General features: G+C 33.0%; 3 protein-coding genes and 1 long non-coding RNA gene across 6 annotated transcripts; all 4 read left to right on the top strand.

Moving 5' to 3' along the window:
• Positions 1 to 632: 632 nt before the first annotated feature.
• Positions 633 to 1,815, top strand: LOC100782655 (zinc finger protein CONSTANS-LIKE 9). Its single transcript, XM_003527425.5, has 2 exons — positions 633 to 1,380; positions 1,467 to 1,815. Exons 1-2 carry the CDS (start codon positions 890 to 892, stop codon positions 1,507 to 1,509), a joined length of 534 nt encoding a protein of 177 aa, XP_003527473.1. The 5' UTR covers positions 633 to 889; the 3' UTR covers positions 1,510 to 1,815.
• A 6,030-nt stretch (positions 1,816 to 7,845) lies between these two features.
• LOC100778703 (uncharacterized) lies at positions 7,846 to 12,005 on the top strand. 2 transcript variants are annotated; one of them, XM_003526259.5, is made up of 5 exons: positions 7,846 to 8,119; positions 8,986 to 9,439; positions 9,530 to 10,751; positions 10,874 to 11,020; positions 11,191 to 12,005. In XM_003526259.5, the coding sequence occupies exons 2-5, from the start codon at positions 9,389 to 9,391 to the stop codon at positions 11,808 to 11,810; spliced, it is 2,040 nt and encodes a 679-aa protein (XP_003526307.1). In that variant the 5' UTR covers positions 7,846 to 8,119; positions 8,986 to 9,388; the 3' UTR covers positions 11,811 to 12,005. The 2 variants fall into 2 exon arrangements, with proteins under 2 accessions (XP_003526307.1, XP_014632303.1); XM_014776817.3 differs by lacking the exon at positions 7,846 to 8,119 and adding an exon at positions 8,236 to 8,750.
• Positions 12,006 to 14,498: 2,493 nt separating this feature from the next.
• LOC121175088 (uncharacterized) lies at positions 14,499 to 17,122 on the top strand. 2 transcript variants are annotated; one of them, XR_005892110.1, is made up of 3 exons: positions 14,499 to 14,701; positions 14,789 to 14,936; positions 16,193 to 17,122. It is a non-coding gene; the product is annotated as an uncharacterized lncRNA (long non-coding RNA). The 2 variants fall into 2 exon arrangements; XR_005892111.1 differs by having other exon boundaries at positions 14,499 to 14,936.
• Positions 17,123 to 18,524: 1,402 nt separating this feature from the next.
• LOC100782119 (G-type lectin S-receptor-like serine/threonine-protein kinase At2g19130) lies at positions 18,525 to 21,732 on the top strand. The gene has a single exon (XM_003527424.5). It carries the CDS (start codon positions 18,973 to 18,975, stop codon positions 21,454 to 21,456), a length of 2,484 nt encoding a protein of 827 aa, XP_003527472.1. The 5' UTR covers positions 18,525 to 18,972; the 3' UTR covers positions 21,457 to 21,732.
• Positions 21,733 to 24,177: the final 2,445 nt, after the last annotated feature.

Below are 24,177 nucleotides of genomic sequence, written 5' to 3'. Positions count from 1 at the left end.
ACAATGATGGCATTGAATTTTGAATTTATAATTTCATGCATTCTATTTCAATCCTTCATCACTACACTGACTCAATCATAATTTATCATTATTAAGAAAAAATAATTATTTTGGTTGATAAGAAGAATAATTTTATCTTAAATTTATATTATTGTTTTCTTCTTTTCTTAAATATATGTTAATATAACATTTCTTTTAATTAATTAAAAATATTTTTAGTCTAAAAATAATTAATACACAAGATAATAAGTGAGTTTATTTAAACTTAAAAAAATAACTTTAAAATAAACATTTTTTAGAAGAAAATCCTATTTTTTTATTAAAATAAGTAAAAAATTATTTTTTTTTAAATAAATTTTTTTGAAAAAATATCCTAAAAAACAAAATATATTTATTTTATTAAAATAAGTAATTTTAACAAATAAATTTAAACAAACCAACCCAATATAAATTAGCTCTTATATAAAAAAAATGAACAAATTTTAAAAATTAAATCTTATAAATAAAAAAATACATTTTATTCAGATGCAAAATTTGAAGGCTGACATTTTTCGAATGTGGAGTTATTATTTTAATTAAACTTAGGTAAAAAAAAAATAATTGAAATTAAATGTTTAGTCCATTTGCAATATGAAGGTATAGTTGTTGATTTTGAAAGGAAAATATGAGACGGTCTTTGTTTGGTAGAAAAGCAGCAGAGGGGCAGTTTGGGGCTCCGACGGGAAACTAGGAATTTCTTCTTTATAAATTTCGCCGACAATTAAACGCTCTTTCTCCTTTCTTTTCCTTTTCAATGCTCAGAGAAGAGAGAAAAGAAAAAGAAAAATCCCAGTGAGAGAGAGAAAAGAAAAGAACGAAAAACCAAGAAGCTTCGAAACGATCGTGTGAGATGAACAAGTGCGAACTGTGCAAAGTTCCGGCGAGGATCTTCTGCGAGTCGGACCAGGCGAGCTTATGCTGGGACTGCGACGCTAAGGTTCACAGCGCCAACTTCTTGGTCGCGAGACACGCGCGAACCTTACTCTGCCGCACGTGCCGCTCTCCCACGCCGTGGAAGGCCTCCGGCGCCTCACTCGCCAGCGCCGTCTCCGTCTGCGACCGCTGCGCCGCCTCCGAAGAACCGGAAGAGAGTGAAGCCGGCAATGACGACGAACCAGACACGGAGGACGACGACAACGACGACGAGGACGGCGACAATCAGGTCGTGCCGTGGTCCTCCTCCCCGCCGCCGCCTCCGCCGTCGAGCTCCTCCGGCAGCGAATGGTCGGAGTGCAAAAACGACGACGCTTCTATTTCCGCCTCGGAACAGGAAACGACAACATGCTCGTTGAAACGACAGCGCGAGGACGATGATGATGCTTCTTCCGATCGTGATCCCAGGTTTGTGTTATTTTATTTTTTGTTTCGAACGAGGAATAGTTATTTATTATTTTATTTATTTATTTTGGTTTGTGGCGTGAAATCAGGGTGTTGAGAAGGGTTGGGCGTCTCAACGGAGGTTGCGTGTGACGGAGAATCGTCGTTGAAAGGAAGGAGGGAGTGGTCTGGCACACGACGTCGTTTCCTGATTGGGGAAAGTAAGATTTTCACAGCCGTACGATCGACCAAGATATTTTTTAAGCTCTTTCATCATTAACTTCTAATCTAACCGCTTAGAAGTTACAATGGTTTTTGACATATAGGTTTAGTGTTGTGTATTAACTATTAATGTGGAATTTTCTGTTTTCCTTTATCGGTTTTTTAAGATAAACATTGCGATGTCATCTTGATGTAACCTTTTTTTTTATATATAAAAGAATCTCTATTTTTTTTAAATGTTTTGCATATATCATTACTACTTGCTTTTTTTTATTTATTAATAAATGCTAATGGTTAGTTTATCAGTTTTTTTTTTCTTTTTCTTATTTGAGTTTAATGAAGCTAGTTAATGAGAGTAATGATATTGAGTATTGATCCATCGAATAATGACCATGATGAACGGAATGATTAAAAAGGATGTACCTAGCAATTCCGTGCCCGGTATTGAAGTAATAATTGAAAAAGTTGAGAAAAAAAATTATGTTATAGTAATACTAGTAACGTTTATTTTTCTATTAAAATTGTGAGAATCAATCGTTTATCTATAAAACAAACGGGTTTTATATTCATTTGATTTATGAGGCTCAAACTGAAAGAAAGACAAATCTTATTATACTCTCATTCTCATTTAAATTAAAATAACATTGTCACCTAAAAAAAATCTCTTGTAAAGTAGGATTCTTTTCCACGAATAATAAATATCTGTGATGTTTTATGTTTACCTAAAAGAGTGGTTAGAGAGAGACGTTGGTGAACTTGTGGCTGTGCGATGGTGAAGTTTTTTCTCTTTCTCTTTCTCTATAAGGCTGTGAGATAAGTTGCTTTGCTAGGCTTTGATGGAGTGTGTGTATCTGCGTGTCATGTTCTACAACCTCACAACCAAGTGAACTGTGGAAACAAATTGGAGAATAATGCAAGGTACACTGCATCAAAGAAGTACACACATCACTACCTATATATTTATGTTTACGTGTACGAATAGGTAAGATTGAAATTTTTAAAAAAAAGGGTAAAGTGAAGAAAAAAGCTAATTATAACAATAGGTAAGATTGAAATATAAAAAAAGGCGTAAAATGAAGAAAAAGGGTAGTTATAATTAAACGATACAAACTAAATATAGAAGGATTTAAATGCGATAAAGTGAATCACTTTATATTCCCGTGCATGAGATGATAAAATGAAAATGGAAATATATAAAAATGAGGAGAAACAAATTATAACCAAATAATAATATGGTTCAACTGTCAATAGCATGAGTCTAAATTGAAAGCCCATGTGCCAGGTTGTTGTTGCCTGTAAGTATATATTAATATAGCATCTTAAGTGTTGCGGTGTTTTATATGCATAATTGCCGGTAAGTATAGTAATATACTTTCTTTCTTTGTGTTTGATTATAAGTTTTTTTTTAAAAAAAAATGTTTTTTTTTTATAATTTTTTGAATTTTTAGATATATTAATTAATATTTTTTTCTACGTACATTTATTTAATTTTTTATAAATAAATAAAAAATAATTAAGTAAATAAAAAGATAAGAAAATAATAATTTTGAAATGATAGTTTAAATAATTAATTTGATTAATCAATCTAATTATTTTTTTAAAGAATATAAATTAGTTGAAAAGTCTTCCTATAATCAAAGACGGGAATGAGTATATGATATCTTTAAGTTGGGTTGTTATTTGCGTAATTGTCTGTCAACCTTTTAATCCGGGGGGTTAAAATATTAAATCGAGAACAATGCCTTTTTTTAAGGGGAGAGAACAATGATTGGCTTGGATTATTGTATTTTATTATTCCAGAAAAGTGTAAATTTAATATGTAAAATAAATTAGTTTAGTTTTCTGTATTATGCACGGCTTGAAAATTTATTAACTATTTATCTAAATTCATTTGTTGATGGAATCTTTGAGTGTAAACTGTTTGTGTTTTTTTTTCTTTAACTAATTAAAAAATATAATTATTTAAACTAATTTTACACATTATCACAACTAAACTGTGTTCAATAAAATAGTCAACAAATATAGTTTATATAATAAAATATTGTGTAATGTTATATATATATATATATATATATATATATATATATATATATTAGTGTAAAACAGCCACAGTGTTTTAATAGAATAATTGTCCAAATGAAAATTAACCAAAAAAATGTTAGTGAGTCAATGATCATTACATATAGTATACGTCACAAAATGACTACAATAACATCAGTTTTAGAAAAAAAAAATAATTAATTCAACAAATTTAAGGATTGGAATGAGATTTAAAAAATAAGCAAACGAAAAATATGTTCTTAAGTATATAAACAACACGTATTTTTTAGTAAATGAGACACAATTATAGGTGCATGCATGTAGTGCAATGACTAATTCAAGGGTAAACATGTATTCTACGGCTTATAATTAAATTTTATAAAAAGAATGGAGAATTTTTTATACATGATTAAGACGATTTTTACAACTTTTTTATTTGGACTAAGCACAGAGGTTGTGGCTGAGGTTGGTTCTCTCGGTAATCAAGCAGCTTTGGAATTAAGTTATTAAAAGCATGTATATATGGTTAATAGTGTGTTTGAATATAACAAATGAGAATTGATTCTAATCTATAAAATCACGATGATATCATAAAAAAAACTGAAATAACTATCTTCACTCCTATATAGAGATTTATTAATCAATTATGCTAGCTAAAAGTGAATCTAAACTAAACATGTTACTAACTATTTTTTTTTTTTTTGCTTCGTATATGGTACTAACTTATAAGTGTAAAGAGTGAGTAACCTTTAACTAATGTAATCACAGTCTTTGGAATTGACATGAATTGTAGTACTTACGTTATGTAACCGAGGCACATTCGCACATGCAGATGTGAAAATAAAGAAGAACATATAATACCAATAAAACATCAGTATATAAATATAGTAAGAGGGTGGGGTGCGTTGTTGTGGCGTAGAATTGATAGGGTGGTGTTGCTAGTACGCGATGTGGTTTGTGGCTGTGGTTCCTTGGGGCTCAAGGATTTGAGAGGTTAAAATTTAAGAATAAATTTTTTATTTATTTATAAAATAATTTTTTAAAATTATTATTATTTTATTTAAAATTAATTTTTCAAGTTTTTTATGTTGTTGAGAGTCTCACATTGAATGATTAATGATAAATATTTATATAACTGGGTAGGTCAGTCCTTATGAACTGATCTTTAAGGGAACCTTTCAGATGTTTTTGCTACACTTTAACTGATATAAAATTATTGATTAAATTGTTGTTGATTAATTGTTATTTACTTTATCAATATAAAGATTAATAATTAATTATAATATTTTAATTAAAACTTATTTTTAAATATAATTTTATAATAATTTTTTTGAGGTATATTAGTATAAAAAAAAGATGTTGAGACTTTTATTTTATAAGGCTAAAGTCCTTAAAGCTGCTTGAGCATTAAATAGGCCATGTTTCTTCCATCCATGTCCATGCTTCGTTTCGTGTTCATCTTCTTCTTTTCAACACTACTTATCCGTTGAAACTCATACGCAGTATCAATACATGGATCATGATCTGATCCTCTAAAGCGTTTCAGAATTTCCACTTATCAATCACCTCGTTGCTCATGGGGCTTGACAACGACGTACCTTCGCATATTCGCAGATTTTTTGGAGGGTGTTCTGTTGCACTCTAAAATTAATTAGTAATCAAATTAGTTAAGCTTTGTAATGATTGTTATATACCAGTACTATAGTTTTTGTTCTGAATCAACCACATGTGTTTGTTTGTTGTTAATTCATTAGATTAGAAGACTTATTTCATTCGGGTTTGTCTCGTCATACTTTAAAGAAATTTAATATACGGTAAAAATTAAATATGAGTTTTAAATTATTCACACTTATGTGATTATAATAAAATTTTATATTATTACGTTAATCCTTTAAATTTTATATTAGTGTTATATGAGAGTGAAATATATTATATGTAAATGTTAATGAATTAATGAACAAACAATAGATTTATATCATATTTTATTCTTCTATCCTTTGTTTGCATATTTGGATTAAAGTTTGCAAACTTAAGGTTAATTATTTGAGTTAAATTTAAGTTTGCAGACTAAGTTTACAAAAACAATCACACTTTTGGGATAAATAAATTTTTTTAAGATTTAGTATAATTATAGTTAGGATTTATTTTAAAAACTATACTTATTTCTAATATTTAGTTGCCATCGTATTTTTTATTTAAAATAAATAATTAAAACTATGCGAATATTTCGTTGTTTTACCAGCAATATTTTTTCCCCTAAGGAAACAAACTTATGTCATGTTATTAATAATCAAGGAAGGAATACAATGAGGCATATAGTGACAAAGATGGAGATAAGATAAGATGGTATTTCTCTAACCAGGACATGTACAATGAGGCATATAGTGACAAAGATGGTATCTCTTAACAAAACCATGATAGGTTTGATTAATAACCAGCAATGGCCGATATTAATCTTGCATAATATAACCAAGTTCAGAATCATCGCTTATTTTGTGTGCACCCAACTTACAATCTAATTTAAATAACACATTTTGCAGATCCAACGAGCTGGAGAGCAGGATAGCATGATGCAAATTAACCCAAGCAAAATGACAAATTTTTGTATGAAAGCATCAGATTGTTGTTTCCTGCACCAAAAATTTACTTCCTGCATCATTTTTTACTTCTCGATTGGCCAATCCAAAATGTAAAATTACATTCTAGATTGGTTATTTACTTATACCTTTTATATTCCAAATTGGTCAATCCAAAAGATAAAAAAAAAAAAAATACATTCCAAAAGGTGCATAAAGCAATAAATCAACGTCAGCATGCCCAGTTGCGCACCCCCTCTTTCTTTTTTGCAACCATCAATTTACCAGAATCTACTATCTTCTTTCGTTTCCCAACCTCTGCTAAATGTCGTTTTTATATTACCATCTCTCAATTTTATTTTTCAGAAAAGTTAATTGTATCTACCAACTTTGAACCTAATAACATGAGTAATTTTGTTCTGTTCAGATGCATGCGGAATTTGACATTCAGAAGTACGTCTGGTGAGTGAAAAGACAATAGCAGTGTATTTTTCTTTAATGAAAAAAAAGGCAAAGGTTGATTTAAAAAAAATATTTTTTTATATGTTTTCAATTTCAATTTTACTTTTCTTCCTTTTCATTTTTTTCTGTTCCAAATAAAGGGTAAATGTTTCAATTTATTATTATTGTTAGTTAAGCGCAATACATAATTAAGAAAGTCTGGCTTTCACAATATAACTTTAAATAAGACATTTTAAAACTTATTACATAATTTACACAATTTATTATTTTTAAAATTTTACATTATTTAAATAATTTGACTTGTTATTTAATAAAATTATGTTTGATGAAAATAAATAATAAAATAATTTAAATTCGATATTTTTTTTAAATGAAAATCGTTAACTAAAAAATCATTAATGTAAATGACATGTTGATATATATATATATATATATATATATATATATATATATACTATGTAAGAAAAATATATATTTAACTGGTTATACTTTTTCTCTTAAAAAACTATTTATACTTTTAAGTTTTTTTAATTAATTTAAAAATCTTATTATTTTTCATAAAAAATGTTATATCAAAATTAAAAATAAATAATGTAATGACTATATTATCAGAGAAATTTTATCATGTGAAATAGTGTAATAAAAAAGAAGGTAATAAATAAGAAAATTTTATTTTATTATAATAATGAAAATAGAAAGCTAAATTAAGTATAAACCAAAATAGCGTATGGAAAAAGGCTTAGAAGTTAAGAAGATAACATCAAACTCCTTTATTTAAATCAAACAAAATTATAAATTAATCAAATAAATTATATATTAATTTAAATCTCTAGTGATATACATTTAAATTTAAAAGCTTTTTTATACAGTAATTAAAAATATAAAATTTTAATTAAATAAAATTTAGGAAAATATTTATTATAATTTATTTATTTATTTAACTTAGCCTTAATGTAGTTTGTCAAAGAAAAAAAAAACTTAACCTTGTAAAAGTAATCAAATTATACTTTTAATTTAAACCTTATAACAATTATGATTTTATATTAATGATTAGTTTTTATTAAAATATATTAAAAGGATGACTTCTTATTAATGGTGATTGGCGAATGTAAATTACCATGCTCACTTGCATATTAAAACTCAACTAGATAACCTATAAATATAATCATTGAGACATTAACTGAGCTGGGCTTTGTTTTTTACACCAATCAAATCTGATTTGTTTTACCAGTCTAGGGTTAGCGATAGCTGTTGATTCGTACTACTGAACGCCGTTTATTCAGAAGCTATATTATTATTAATATTATTACTTATTAATTTATTACGATAATATATATAGAAAAAATGAATGGAAGGTGCTTCTTTGGTGCCATGGTGGCTTAGCCTAGCAACGCAGGGAAAACGGAAGAAGAAGAAGCACTTTCTCTATACAACAGTGCTCCTTCTTTCATTCCTTCGAATAGGTTACCTTTCTCTTCTCTCTCTCCTTCTATCTTTCTCTTTAACCAATATATATCATATGCTGTTATTTGCTTCTTGATGGAGCCGCTAGTATTGCAAAATCCCATGATTTTTTTTTAAAAAAAAATCAATTTTTTTTATTGCATTTGATTCAAAGATGCGATTATGTTTGACCCCATTGGTGCGTTTTTCGGATTAAATTAATGGGGGTGGTCAAAGTTCATGCTTGATTTGTTCCTGTTCAAGTGTTTTTTATTTGGGGGGTTTAATTTTTCATATATTTAATTTGTTAGGAATATTTTGGAAAAAGTCCAAGATGGTGAAAGCAATCTTAGAAATTTAAGGTTATTTAGAGCTTTGAAAAGATGGCAGAAACGGTTTTGAAGCATTAATGTGTCGGTAGGGTCTATTGTATTGTATTTTTTCTTTTTTTTTTAGAGACCACATGTTTCCTGACAATTCTGCTCAAACGGGGTGGATCACTCTCACCCTCCGAGGACTTAATACGGTTGTGTGTCCAGGCTTGAACTTGAGACTACTGATTAAGTAGGAACAACCTTTACCTGTTGATTTACGCGCTTGTTGTTCCATGCGCTCGGTGGTTGGGTTTATTATATTTGTTCCTGTGGTCAGGTAAAGAATAAAAATGGCAAACTATATTGCAGAGTATATGTGAATGGTTTCTATAGGTTTTATCTTCAAGTTGGAACAAGATTATGTATGTATAATTTTCCATATAACTATTGAGCGAAATTGCTTTTTATTTATTGGTTTTATTGAATTGTTGATCTTGTTCTTGTAGTTTTACGATATTCTGGATGTAACATATTAGATCAACCTTTACCCTTGATTCTCTTTTACTTATCAGGACTGCATCTCTTATGCATATCTGTCTCTGGATTCTGCTGATTGGAAAGGAATTTCTTTCACTCTGGCCGCTATAACAAACTCAAACTATTCTCGCACCTCTAGGAGGGTGTGGGGTGACAAAGAGGGGGTGATTTGGCTTTGTGTTTTGCGAAGATCAAAGTCATCAGATATATGGAGATTGTGCCGTGTTTCTGTGGGCTTGTCGCTTGATTATGGCTAAGGGTGGCTTTTTGCTTTGTTGCCAGAAGCTCTTTCTAGTTTGGCACTGAATCTCAGCAAATTTAGTGTCTTTGATTAGGCTTCTGGAAAATTGATGCTCGTTGTAGATTATAATTGATATTTGTTTTTCTGCCTTAAAGAAAGTTTAGTGTTTAGATGTAGCTGTCAACATCATTGCAGCAATGTTTCGGTTTTCTTGTTTCCATGCTAATGCCCAAGGCAACAAGGCAAAGGTAAGTAGAAGATGTTTTAATTGATTAGTATTACTTGTTAGTATGATATCACATGACCTATGTTGACTTTGTGCTTTCCTCTTCAATCAGAAAACGGTTCAACCTTCTACTGAAGCAATGGAGAAGGGTTTGCAAGATGGTACCCAAAATCATGGCTGTAAAGAGTCATCTAATCCTCCGAGAACATATTCATCCCCTTCGAAAGAACAAGCACACAAGCAAATAAATATCACGGAGAATCATATTAGCAATTGGGATTCAGTTGAGTGCAGTTGTAGGTCAGAGGATCTGAATAGCAAGTTTTCCTTTGAAAATGAAAGCAACGTTCACCAAACTAGGCGTATTAGGAAGAGCCAGTCTCTTCAAAGTGGGCTTGACCAAGGCATAAGGGAAGGTGATGAAGATCTTGGGTTGTCTTGTGATGGTGCCAAAAGCCAGAATGAGTCAACAATTTCTATTAGAAGGTATCATAATCCAAATGTTGAGTTTCAAGTCTGTTCAGGTCTTCTAAATGATGTCTCAATTTTTTCAATTGGAGACCCTATACCTTCAGATAAAGATGCCCATGAAATTTCTGATACTCCATTATCTGGTGAATTTGCTGGTAACATTCCTGACCAGACTTCTGTTCCTGGTATCGTATCTCTTAGGAAGTCACGTTCTTTACCCAATATCAGAGCTTCTATACTTTCTTCTGAAAAAGATGCTTTTAAACATGCAATGTCAAGATCTTCTGATGATCTTCATGCTTTACGCATGAGGCAGAAAGAGGAATTCATCACTGAGTTTCATGATCAAATAAGGGGAGATCAAGAAAGAGAGAATGAAATGGAAAAACCTGAAGATGGTCATATGGACAATTTCTTTGATGATGGTTTTGATTCTTATCTGCTTTCTGGTTCAGCAGAAAACTGGGTAATGCCAATTACAGATGATTCAAGTGATGTCAAAACCCTTCAAGGAGATTCCTCAGTTCACTGTGTGGGTGAATTTCCTAAGAAGGATTTTAAGATTAAGCGCATTGAGGATTGGGTAGTTGGTTTGCAGCATTGTGGACCACCTCTAGAGGAAACAAATGAAGATTTGTCTAAAGTTATTGAACCTTTAGTTGATGTTAACACAGTAAATGGCGTGACAGCTGCCAGTGTGGATAATAAGGTCACTCCAGGAATGGAAGCAGCTAAAAGATATATTTCTTCTCTGGGTGCTAATGCCACTGCCGCTCAGCTAGGAAATCATGGGTTGGTTGTGATCCCCTTTTTGAGTGCATTTGTGAGTTTAAAAGTGCTCAACTTGGCTGGAAATGCTATTGGTTAGTTCTATAATTTATTTTTTCATTATTTTTTTTTTATCTGAGATGGTCTTTCCTTGTTGCCTTGAAACTGACCGGACTTAATTCAGTTATCTTATCTCATTCTGAATTCTCCTTTTCAGTGAGGATAACTGCTGGTGCTCTTCCTCGTGGACTTCATGCCTTGAATTTGTCTAGAAACAAGATCTCCACTATAGAAGGATTACGTGAACTTACTCGGCTTCGTGTCCTAGACCTCAGTTACAACCGTATATTAAGAATTGGACATGGTAAAATAAATCTGGATTACATCTCAAGTCTCTTATTTGTTATACTTTTTGCGGAAATAATTTTTTTGATGCCATTATCTATTGACATCCAAATGTTTCTTGCTGATTTGCTGATATTATCTCCATTTTTCCCCCTTCTGTTTTGGTTTATCTTTTCCTCATTTGCACAGGCCTTGCATCCTGCTCATCTTTGAAGGAGCTGTACCTGGCTGGAAACAAGATCAGTGAAGTAGAGGGTCTGCACCGCCTTTTGAAACTAAGTATCCTGGATCTCTCTTTTAACAAAATTTCAACTGCCAAATGTCTAGGCCAACTTGCAGCCAACTACAATACTTTGCAAGCTATCAACTTGGATGGGAATCCAGCCCAGAAAAATGTTGGAGATGAACATATGAAGAAATATCTACAAGGCCTTCTTCCCCATCTTGTCTACTATAATCGGCAGCCTATGAAAGTGAGCTCTTTGAAGGATGGAGCAGAACGTTCAGTTCGGTTAGGAATGAATTCCCATCAGTTTGATCGCGGCCTTAGAGCGGATCGCAAGACCACAAGGAAGGGCAGCCAAGGTGTTGCAGCCACACGGAGGCCATCAATCACGTCTACTCATGCTCGCAGAAGTGTGGATTCACCAAAACTGTCCAAGGGTAAGCAGCCTCTCCTGCCACCAACTAGAACCAAAGTATCAACCCAAAGTCGCTATCATTTTGATGCTCCCGACAAAGCATTGAACTTGGTTTCAGAGCTCTCCATGCGCAAGAGTCGCAGTGAGGGAAATTTTGGAGTTCTGTAAGAGGCTGTTCCATACCAAATTGATTTGTTCACCGCCTTTCTTTCAGTATATGCATCTATTTACTTTGTTATTTCGTATTTGTCATGTTTTTCTGTTAGCACAGTTTATCCCCTCTCTTTTGATTAAGTTTGGTGCACTAGATATTGATACATTGATTTGTGGGCTGTAATGCCTAATAAGCTGCTTTATGCTACAGTTTTTCTATTCCATTATAGGTTGTGTTGTTCAGTACTTTCAGAACATCATTTTCAATTTGTCTGCAGAGCAAGTTTGGTTCAATTACGGTAAATTTCCTCTTTGGAAGGATAGTTTGTCACTTCCATAATTTTATTATGAGGGGTTGTCGTGCTGACCCCTAATGAAATTTGGATTAAGCAACTCTATCCTTAGTGGACCAGTGTTATCAAGACAAGTAGCTTGGATCCACTTATTTACTCCACCTTGATAATACATACACTTGAGGTCAACAATAAAATTTAGTGCAGATTATCAAGGTGATGATGCCATTGATAGGAGTGTTCAAATCCAAATCAATCCAAAATAAAAATTGAAAATTGTTCAAAAAAATCAAAAACTAAAGTAAACCGATTTTTTTGGATTTGTTTGAATGATTTTTTTTCTCAAATCAATTGGTTTGATTTGTGGTTTGTGTTTTTAAAATCGATCCAAACTACAACACTTGTACTAAGACTTATATTACTTTAGTTTTATATGTTTATCACTTGTGTTTCACAATGTTTTGTAGTGTTATGTATACGAAATTGATATAATGCATACTATTTTTTTTTCATAACTTTTTAAAGATATGTTTGGTTTAAAATAGATGAAATTTTGTAGATTTTTATTTTCAAAGGTTTAATATATTAATAAGTTTGGTAGATTGTTATTAATAATTTTTTAAATGTAATTTTATTTAAAATAAGGAAAGAAAGTATATAAATTTTAATGAAATAATATTTTAGTAAACCACAAAAATCAAACCAAATCAAACCACAAAATATTATTGGTTTGGTTTGGTTTAGATTTTATTTTAAATAAAAAATTGAACAAAATTGAATCAAATGTTTTTTAAGTTTGGTTCGGATGACTTTTCGATGAAAAATCAAATCAAATTAAGCCATGAACACTTCTAGTCATTGATGTGAGTTCAATTTTGAATATATATTTTTGGCATTTTCACTAGAAATAAGTTATAGACTATCCCTGCTTTTATTATGTTTAATCATAAAATTTGAGTCAAATATTTAGTTACGGTTCATTAATCCGTTTGCAGTGACTTTCCTTTTTTTATTAGTTACATGTATGATGTATGCATACATGCTTTTGAGCCATTGGGTTGGCTAAAGCTTCCTACATTCCGGAAAGACTAATTCAAAATGTAATTACATTCCGGATTACCCTTTTCAGAATATAAAGGGAGTGTTGCTTGATTTATATGAGGTGCAGGTAGAAACATTGGATTGGGTTGAGTTGAAATTTTCAACATTTGAGTTGGGTTGAGCAGAAAGAGAGTATATTCACGTAAGGAAACAAAATTTAACTAAACATACAAATGCCAAGTAACCAACCAATTAACCATAAAACCACTTCACAAGGTATAATTCATCCCAATATTTGACTTCTAACTTCAACACAATATTCTGTTTGCATATTACGGGGCTTTTTCCAAGACCCTGAAATTCTATGATCAATTTCTGTCAAATAAGATCAAAGACCTGTAAGAAATGTATATATCATTCATATACGACAGTTCAGAAGATAATTAAACAAATATTTTCATTAATAAGAAATGTTTTTTTGTATGGATAAGTATGTTGGTAGCCATGGTCCATGGAGGGAGAATCATCAACAACTGAAGAAATTCTGAAAACTTGTGCTTGTGCTTGGGAATTTTCATAATCTAGAGGGAAAACAAAGAATAACACTCCCAACGATTTCCCTTTTTTTAGTAGGAAAAGGACTGCAGCATGTGTTAGCAGTATCTATAAATTTATAATGATGCTGTTGTGTGTTAATAAGAAAGTTCAACGGGACCAATAGCAGCTGGTGGTAGTTTTCATGCATATCCTGAAGCCAGAATGATTCTGGTTGTTGCTCTGTCCACCATTAAGAATCTGTTCATACACCAAAGGTAAATTAGGTTAAACAAGAAATTGATCAAATTGTCATAATGTGCATACTCTTCAATAACGTGAAATCACAGAATGTTGTGGTTATATCATAATTTGATTGCCTCAAAGTACACTACTATTGTTTCTTAGATTCTTTCACCTAAGGAATTCAGGAATCACCATTTTAAGAGATCACATACTGATATCATCTCATGAAAAAAAAGAGATCACATTGTTGATCTAGAACTAAAGAACTCATGTATTCTCCTTTGCCAAAGGAAACTTTTTAAATGAAAAATAATCTCTTGTAGTTATATACATTGTGGTATCTTTTTTCTCTTCTTCAAGACTCAGTTTAGTAACTTCAACTTGCCAAATTCAGATAGCTGGTTTTCTGAGTTGGTGATTCCTCCTACTGACTTGCAGCATGCGGATGCGAAGATGGTTCCTTTTCTGAGATTGTAGTTTTCCTTCCTTTTCTTGTTGCTGTTTCTTATCTCATGTTACCAAAAAAAAAAAGAAGAATAATAAACTAACATTGTGACTGTTGTTTTTACATTTTTATCTAATAGGAAATTGTTGACTTTTGTAAATTTAAAATTCATAATTTGGGCGATTTCTAATTGATTGATTTACATTGTATCAAAATCAAATTTAAAATTTATAATATGTTAAAAAAATCAAATTTAGCCAATTTTGTTCCATAAATTTTCTGAGTCTTGATTTAAACCGGACTCAACACATTGCTCCAGAACGTTCCCTCCTTCGTGTGCTCAGCAGGTTTAACCTAACCTAAATAAACGCTAGTTTTCATCAACGTCAAATTCGTGCTTCCTATGGATTCATTTTTTTATTTCATTATTTCAGATTATCGATATCCCGATCACGAGGTCATTATCGGGATTAACACTTTGGGGAAGGAAGATCTGCTGGTGGAAATTTCACGCGCGCTTCAAATCATGGTCTCTTCCTAACCCTGCATGCGTGCTTGTTCTTCTTCTTCTTCGTCTTCCAGGTATAGTGTGTTTGACTGTATGCAAAATTGATTTCCAAGTAACGTGGTCAATATTTTAAATATGGGTCATAGTTTTAAATTGTGGTTGCGGTTATATTCCGATGAATCAAAGAATCTTTACATTGTGGGAAAATGTGGCTGATGCGGTTGCAAGTACGATTGTGATGAAAATGTGGAGAGGGTCAAAATACCTTGACATTGCATATCGCAATTTAAAATCATTATATCGGCCATGGTTATATTGCGGTTTCTTTGCGTATGTTGATATCACAACAAATCGTGAACAAATGCGATCGATGCATTCCCAATTACGATTTTAGACAATTAAAAAATGTGGATGTTATTGTCCAAATCATGGTCACAGACTATTTTTAAAACCTTCAAGGTGATTTATATTTGAATGTTTTTATTCGTAAAACTTATTATAAAGTATTTTATCCTACACAAAAGTACCAAAAAAATTACTTTAGTTCAGAGTTAGTTATGGGATTTAGAATCAATTTCTCAATGTATAATCAAATACTTAAAATTATACTAAGTGATGTTTTAATGTGATTCTAGATGATCTAACATGAATCCAAACGGGCATGTAATATAGCCAAAGCTTAATTTAATGGAGGTTATGGTTGTGGTTGTAAAAAAAAAAAAAAAAGTCTGGGAAATTGTGCTCAAATAGAGCTTATGAGGCTACAACTGGACACTTGCTCGAATCCATCCTGATTTTAATAAGAAAAAATAAAGTTGATCGAGTTTGAGTTCGGGTTTGAATTTTTTTCAATTCTTAAATTCGGGGGCGAGAATGGTCTTGGTAATGCTGATATTCATCTCACCTCCGCTCCTATTAAATCACAAAACTATCTTTTTTAGTCCCACCGATTTCCGAGGGTGGAAACGGGGTGATTATGAGATTCAAGGGCAGGGGCGGGATAAGTAAAATCTGCCTTGGATCACTCCCGTTGCCATGCCTAAATTGCAGTTCTTGACATTTTTTAAAACCTTGATACAAAATTTGGTATAAATAATAGTTGGTGTGCTTATTTGTATTAGCATTATATGATTTATACCTGAATGGATCCATCTATCAATATCTTGTTAGAACTGAAGCATATATGTTCATAACATGTTCGTTTGCTTTAATTGCCCTGTTTTATCCGTGTTACTATGTTAATCTCATAGGAAATTTTGCACTCTTTTTTTGGTTGTTATAGTTTACTGTTTCGGTTTTTTTCACCTTTTTATATTTTGTGCAATTGAAGATTTGGGTGTGGCCACAGCGGTTGCGGACTATGCATCTTCTTGGTTACGATGATATTTTTACAACGAACACGTCTCTTACTAGAGTTAGAGCTGTTCCTGCATATAGCTTCAGCATCAATACTTTAGAGGAACTAAATTATGTGTGCCCAACTATATCGGATCTTCCATGGATAAGGAAATCCCTTCAAAAGAATGAGCTTCTAACCGGTTTCTTTTTGACATCTCGTTATAAGAGGGGCATTTGTAGTGCAAATACTGAGACCCAGATTGATAAGCAAATTAGAAACAAAGGATCACCCCAGAAAATTCACTAGTACATTTACACAGTTCCTTACTCTGATCACTCCAATTATGAGGAGATTGAGGATTTTATAAAGCTTGTCAAACCAACCACCCTCAAGGGCATTGTGGCTTCCTCCTCATGCTACATTGAACCTTGTACTATTTTGGTCGACTTTGTCGTGGTAATCAGCAAACAGAACAGTTGCATGAGGGGTGCAAAGGGAAAGAAAGTGGTAAGAGAGAAAGAGAAGAAGAAGCAGTAAGATCCGAAACTTTGTTTGAAGGTGATAGTTTTGAGACGGGTAGAGACAGAGGGAAGGCTTTGAAGGGTAGGTTTTCTGGTGTTCTTGTGAGTAGGTTGAGTATATTGAGAAGAAAGCGCCGTGGTGCAAAAATTCAGGAAGATGATGACAGTCCTGAATCTTCATCAAAGGATCATGCGTGCTCATTTATGCACTACTTTTGAAGTCTATTGGTGCAAGCTATGGTCTACTTAATTGCACTTTAAGTGTCTGTTTATAGATAGGTTAGATGAACATCAAATTGCAATTTGATGAGCCTTTCTAGTTTCTATTCCACTTGGAATCAATGCACATTTGGAAAAATGTTGTTTTGTGGCAGTAAATTGTAACTTGAATTTGCAGTAATATTTGTTGATAACTTCGTATGGTCTGGTTCGGACGGGCTTAGGAGTCCAGAGTATGTAAAATGAAAATACAAAGAATAGACAGAAAATTAATAGTTGATATTAACTGCAATAATGCATATATAAGAAATTATGATGTGTTAGAACATTATTTATTTCATCAACCGTTAAAATTTGTTTACTTTGAACATGATCACTTAAAAAAAACTTATATATATATATATATATATCGATCCCTTATTGAAAGAACGGGAAAACGATGGAAAGCGCCTTTTGAATCATTATTTCTGAAAAGCTTATAGTGATTTTGATTTGGAACCAGAACTTTTAGCATGATTGTGCAATCAATTCTTTTCCTCTTGGACGAAGCAATCAATGTTAATTATGTGTTATGAATATCAAATATACTTCGGTTGGGTCATTCTCCTAAGAAAGAGAAAACCTTGGACCTATTACCAATTCAATGGACAACAACAACGGTCACGAGAGAATGGCATCCATTTTCTTGTTGATGACTTTGAAAATTTGAAACTGCATAGACCTAGGAAGAAAATCAACAGGGCAAGGCCGAAATCCAAACATGACAGAAGAACCATTCCTATGCTTGAGAGAGAAAAAAGATTTGTTTACGTCTATTTGAAACGTATATATCTAATAAAAAAAGAGTGAATAGAAAAAAAAACGAGATAAACAAAAAATGTCACGAAAGAAAAAATATTAGAAGTATAGTAAAGGTAAATAAAACGTATTAAAAAAAGGTGTGAAAATGTTAAAAGATTTTTAACCTTATTTAAGCTTTGTAAGTGTTGTGATGTTCGTGTCATGCTTACGCTTCGCATGGCATAGATAGTAGATACCGTTCCTTTGTAAAAAAAAAGTCAATTTTCAACTTAGAAACCAAGAATAAGACAAAACGAGACCATAAGCATTTGGTAGGAAGGAAGACTTTAAATAAAGTCGTTTAATTATTGATCATGATACTGAGTGGGATATTGCTAAGTCACACAAATCAAATAAATCAATGAATAAAAAAAATCTACTAGTTGACTTTTCAACGAATTGGGTGGCTGTATTTATGGCACCTTCAGAGCAAATGACCAAAAAGCACTTCTACGGCAAATTTGTTATTTTTTTATTCATTTTTCGTACATTCTATTTCATTTTTAACAAATGAAATACAACACCTATACTCGTCATTTACCAAGTTCCGGCACGTCTATGTTGTCATAGATCAAGGAATTCATACAAATATAATAATAAGAAGAAGAAGAAAGAAAAGAATAAATTCAATGTGTGTGTACATTACGGTCAAATCTAATTGTTGTATATCAAACTGTAGATTGAAACGTGTTAACCAAAAATTGAGTAAAAAAACAAGACCTTCATAAGATGATCTCTACCTCCACTTATACAACATTATTTTAATCATATATAAAGTAACATTTAATCTACCTCCACTTATACAACATTATTTTAATCATATATAAAGTAACATTTAATTTAAATAACTGGATATCTACAGGTGATTTAATAATAATTAAATAACAGGTGGCCCAAAAAATTCAGGGCATAAATTTCCAGGCTAAAAGGTTGCAACAGTCAGTTCCAAAAGTATTTGTTGACTTTGCTACCAACAAGACAAAACAGAAGCTATTAACTTCTCAGTTCAGACACAACCAAGACCAGAGGTCATTGCTTGGACCAGTTCCTCATTCCTTCCCTTCACAATTCACACCCTACCCCCACCAACACCAAGCACATAATCATAATAATATCTACCTTAATTAGCTTCTCTGCAATTTGCAATTTGCATTTTGGAACCAACCAAAACACCATTCACAACATCACAACATGAGGAACAACAAGCCACAGTTATGGCTTTCTCTTTCACTCTTCATCACATGCTTCTCTTTCCACACATCCCTTGCTGCTTTGACCACCATCTCAGCAAACCAATCTCTCTCCGGGGATGAAACTCTTGTCTCACAAGGTGGCGAATTCGAATTGGGCTTCTTCAACACAGGTAACAACTCTAACAAATTCTACATAGGCATGTGGTACAAAAAGATATCTCAAAGAACCTATGTTTGGGTAGCAAATAGAGACCAACCAGTTTCTGATAAGAATTCTGCCAAGTTAACAATATTGGATGGTGATTTGGTGCTTTTAGACCAATACCAAAATCTAGTTTGGTCAACCAATTTGAATTCTCCTAGCTCAGGTTCTGTTGTAGCTGTGCTTCTAGACAGTGGGAATCTTGTATTAAGCAATAGGGCTAATGCATCAGCATCTGATGCTATGTGGCAGAGTTTTGATCACCCCACAGATACATGGCTTCCTGGTGGTAAGATAAAATTGGACAACAAAACAAAGAAGCCACAATATTTAACTTCATGGAAGAATAGAGAAGATCCTGCGCAGGGTTTGTTCTCTCTTGAACTAGACCCTGCAGGGAGAAATGCTTATCTGATTCTTTGGAACAAATCTGAACAGTATTGGACAAGTGGTGCTTGGAATGGACATATTTTCAGCTTGGTTCCTGAGATGAGGCTCAACTACATCTACAATTTCACCTTTCAGTCCAATGAGAACGAGAGCTACTTCACCTATTCCGTTTATAATTCTTCTATTATCACGCGTTTCGTGATGGATGGCTCGGGGCAGATCAAGCAACTTTCGTGGCTGGATAATGCTCAGCAATGGAATTTGTTCTGGTCTCAGCCAAGGCAACAGTGTGAGGTCTATGCCTTCTGTGGTGGATTTGGGAGCTGCACTGAGAATGCCATGCCATATTGTAATTGTTTGAATGGTTATAAGCCAAAGTCACAATCTGATTGGAATCTTAATGATTACTCAGGAGGGTGTGTGAAAAAGACCAACTTTCAATGTGAGAATCCAAATTCCTCTAACAAGGACAAGGACAGGTTCCTTCCAATTCTCAACATGAAATTGCCTAATCATTCACAATCCATAGGAGCTGGAACTTCTGGGGAATGTGAAGCAACATGCCTGAGTAACTGTTCTTGTACTGCATATGCTTATGACAATAGTGGTTGCTCAATTTGGAATGGTGATCTCTTGAATCTGCAGCAGCTTACTCAAGATGATAGTAGTGGACAGACTTTGTTCCTCAGGCTTGCAGCATCTGAGTTTCATGATTCTAAAAGCAATAAGGGGACCGTCATTGGTGCTGCTGGAGCTGCTGCTGGTGTAGTGGTTCTTCTAATAGTTTTTGTGTTTGTGATGCTGAGGCGCAGAAGGAGGCATGTTGGGACCGGAACATCAGTGGAGGGCTCATTGATGGCATTTAGCTACAGGGATTTGCAAAATGCCACAAAGAATTTCTCGGATAAACTTGGAGGAGGGGGCTTTGGTTCTGTCTTCAAAGGAACATTGGCTGATTCTAGTATCATAGCAGTGAAGAAGCTTGAAAGCATTAGCCAAGGTGAGAAGCAGTTTAGAACAGAAGTGAGTACAATTGGGACAGTTCAACATGTCAACCTTGTAAGGCTTCGCGGATTCTGTTCTGAAGGTACTAAGAAACTTCTGGTTTATGATTACATGCCAAATGGTTCCTTGGAGTCCAAAATGTTTTATGAAGATAGCTCCAAGGTGTTGGATTGGAAAGTGAGGTACCAAATTGCTCTTGGAACAGCAAGGGGGTTGAATTATCTCCATGAGAAGTGCAGAGACTGCATCATACACTGTGATGTGAAGCCAGAGAACATTCTCCTAGATGCTGATTTTGTTCCAAAGGTGGCAGATTTCGGTCTTGCAAAGCTTGTTGGAAGGGACTTTAGTAGGGTCCTCACTACCATGAGAGGGACAAGAGGCTATCTTGCTCCAGAGTGGATTTCAGGTGTGGCTATTACTGCCAAAGCTGATGTCTACAGCTATGGAATGATGCTTTTCGAGTTTGTGTCAGGTAGGAGGAACTCCGAGGCATCAGAAGATGGTCAAGTGAGGTTCTTCCCTACCTATGCTGCAAACATGGTGCACCAAGGAGGGAATGTCCTTAGCCTTTTGGACCCTAGGTTGGAAGGAAATGCTGACCTTGAAGAGGTCACTAGAGTCATCAAAGTTGCTTCATGGTGTGTCCAAGATGATGAATCTCACAGGCCTTCAATGGGTCAAGTGGTTCAAATCCTTGAAGGGTTCTTGGATTTGACATTGCCTCCAATTCCAAGGACCCTCCAAGCCTTTGTTGACAACCATGAGAACATTGTTTTCTTCGATGACTCCAGCTCCACACAGAGTTCACAGGTTAAGAGTAATGCATCAAGTGCTTCCTCTCAAGCCAAAAGCAACATCTCATCATCCAAAAGTAGCACCTAGTCCTCAAGACAGAATCAAGAGGGCATGTTTAGTGCTTTCTCTCTGTCTCTAAAGATACAATAAGTAGTGACATACTTTAATTTTGAGGCATTTAATTGTAATGTTAAGATGTTTGTATATATTCAACGAAAATAATGTCACCTGATTCTGATATAGCTATTCTTGTATTTAGTTGTATGAGCTAGTTGGGGTTTGGGGGATGAGACAAAGCAGAAATGTATCAGATACATGGTGCATCTAAGTTAGGTGCATTAAGTAATAAATTAATAGATGTCGCTAATTGATAATTTATTGTTATATTAATTAATTATTAATTATTGTATTAATGATTTGCCAACATCTTATTGACCTAGTTCACCCAATTTAGATGTATTAAATTTGTGCTAGAACTTTCCTGGGAAGGGGATCTGGGAGCAGCTATACATTGCTTTCCATTTCTCTTCAATATTGGACCTGACTTCTCTTTTGTCTCTTTTTCAGTTGTCTCTGTGCTGCCCCTTGAAAATCACACAATTTTAAAATTGAATCACAAAATTAGATATTAACGCAACTACATGAACAACACACCTAGGAAAAAGAACAGTAAAAAAACCAATTTCTTCAATATTATCAATTTAACCGTTGAAGTGGGAGATTCCGTGGACAACTTTTGTACTACAGCAGTAGCAGATTGTTATTAGTATTTTTACAGTAAGGATATTATCAAATCCTTTTGTACGAGACTTTCCCATATGACTTTATGTTCAGACTTGTAGAATTGGACAAGTGTTCTCTTCTTTATTCAAGCTTATTGGAAGTTACTTTTTCCTCAAAAATGATCGAGACTTTCCAAAAGCATATGATAAAAGAAAGGCATGCAGACAATGATCTATATATAATAAATTTGTTACTTTTTCATAAAATTGGTACTCTGTTTAACATGAGCCGCAGGTTACTTAGGATACTGGTATCTCAACCTACCAATCATATATTTTCAGGTTCTTATCCACTTGAACAAATTAAATACTATTGAATATGCAAGCTCAAGATTCCAATTTCCCTCGACAAATCATATATTTTAGTTGTAGCATCAATTTTTGAGTTTATGGCAACTGCAATAGTGACTGTATCAGGTTCAGTTGCCTACAATATCACACAATTTCAAGAATTACGACGAAACCGCGATCACGATTTAAAACATTGGCTATAACTTTTAGCTTATGGTTAAACATGAAAAATTACATCAATAACATGCAATTGAACACACTATAAAGCCATCTCTAATCAATATTAGAGATTAATTCGTTTAAAACCAGAGATTACTAAAAATGAATTTTACACATCTTACTAGAGTCTTTTTTTATATATATACTATTGAAAAGTGGTTTGAATTGTGATCATATAGCCCACCTTAGTTGTGGAAGCCACCTTAGTTGTGGTAGTAGTTGTGAGCAAAAAGAGATCTGTTAAAATTTCACTCGGTTAGAAATAATACTGATATAAATTATATAAGCGAAAGAATAATCTTTACTTTAAAAGTCATTTTTATAGGATTAAGTTAAATCTAAACTCAAGTTATAACATACCCAAGAATCAAATCTATACATGTTAATATGCTTAAGAACACACTATAGGCCATGCAACACTTGTCATGAAATACCCAACCCTTTCAATTGTGTACGAATTAATGAATCTGAATTCTCCCATCATATGGGAGTTCTCTGCAATGGCAAATCGTTTGAAACACTGTTATTGGGGCAAGTTAACGTGTTGAGCTGCCACAGACACGCGTTATGCTATAGGGAAAGCTTACTCCACTCACTAGCAGGAGGACGAGATTTTGTATCCATCTTATTATTATTATATGGATATTGTATAAAGCATGGCTCTCCATTGCTTTACCTACCTGCCTTTGCCTTTGCCTTTTCTTCTCCTTTTCATAAGATACAAACTTCAGAGATTGCAATTGCAAGCCACTTTCATTAATTTTGCTTTTTCCATTTTTGTTCCTTTTCCTAAAAGATCAAGAAACAAATTATGTTTTGCCAAAACCAAACTGTGGGAAGTCATCTGGATGTTTCTAACATGCATTTTTGAGACAGTAATTTAAGGCACGAAACCTTGGGCGATCAATGTAGAGCGGAGTATGGTTGCCTAACCCCACCTTAAAATTTCATGCATGGTTGGAGAAATATTAGCAATATATGTATTCTAAGTGTTTGTTTGGTTACAATTCAGGAATGTAAGTATAAGGTATCAATCCCATGTCTAACAAGAAGTGCATGTCTGGTAATTGGTAACATGGTGAGTTATATTTATTGAAATTTTTTGAAGCAACAAATAATTATTTTGTATTGATTTCACCATGATTTTATATTGAAGGAGAGTTCTTACTCAATCTAAACATACTTAAAGTTACTTTTTGTAATTTCAATAATTCACATGTTTTATGTAATGGTGGACACATGTTGGATCAACTTGATAATCAATGAATTAAAAAAATTTAAATTGACAAATTTAGGTTGGTTTGAATCATTGGTTTAAATCAGATTGAGAAAAAAAAAATATCTAATCAATTACGATCGAATTTTGGATTTTGATTTTATGAACTCAACCAAACTGATCCACCCAATTAAAAATAACAATGTATTTGTAATTTTAATACTGTTTTGAGTTTTGGGCTTTCACGATTTATACTATTTTTTTTTTGGACTTATGACTAATTTGATATTTTTTCCATCC

This window comes from Glycine max, chromosome 6 (genome assembly GCF_000004515.6).
Source record: "Glycine max cultivar Williams 82 chromosome 6, Glycine_max_v4.0, whole genome shotgun sequence".
Lineage (NCBI taxonomy): Eukaryota > Viridiplantae > Streptophyta > Magnoliopsida > Fabales > Fabaceae > Glycine > Glycine max.
This window is presented reverse-complemented; position numbering and strand designations above follow the sequence as displayed.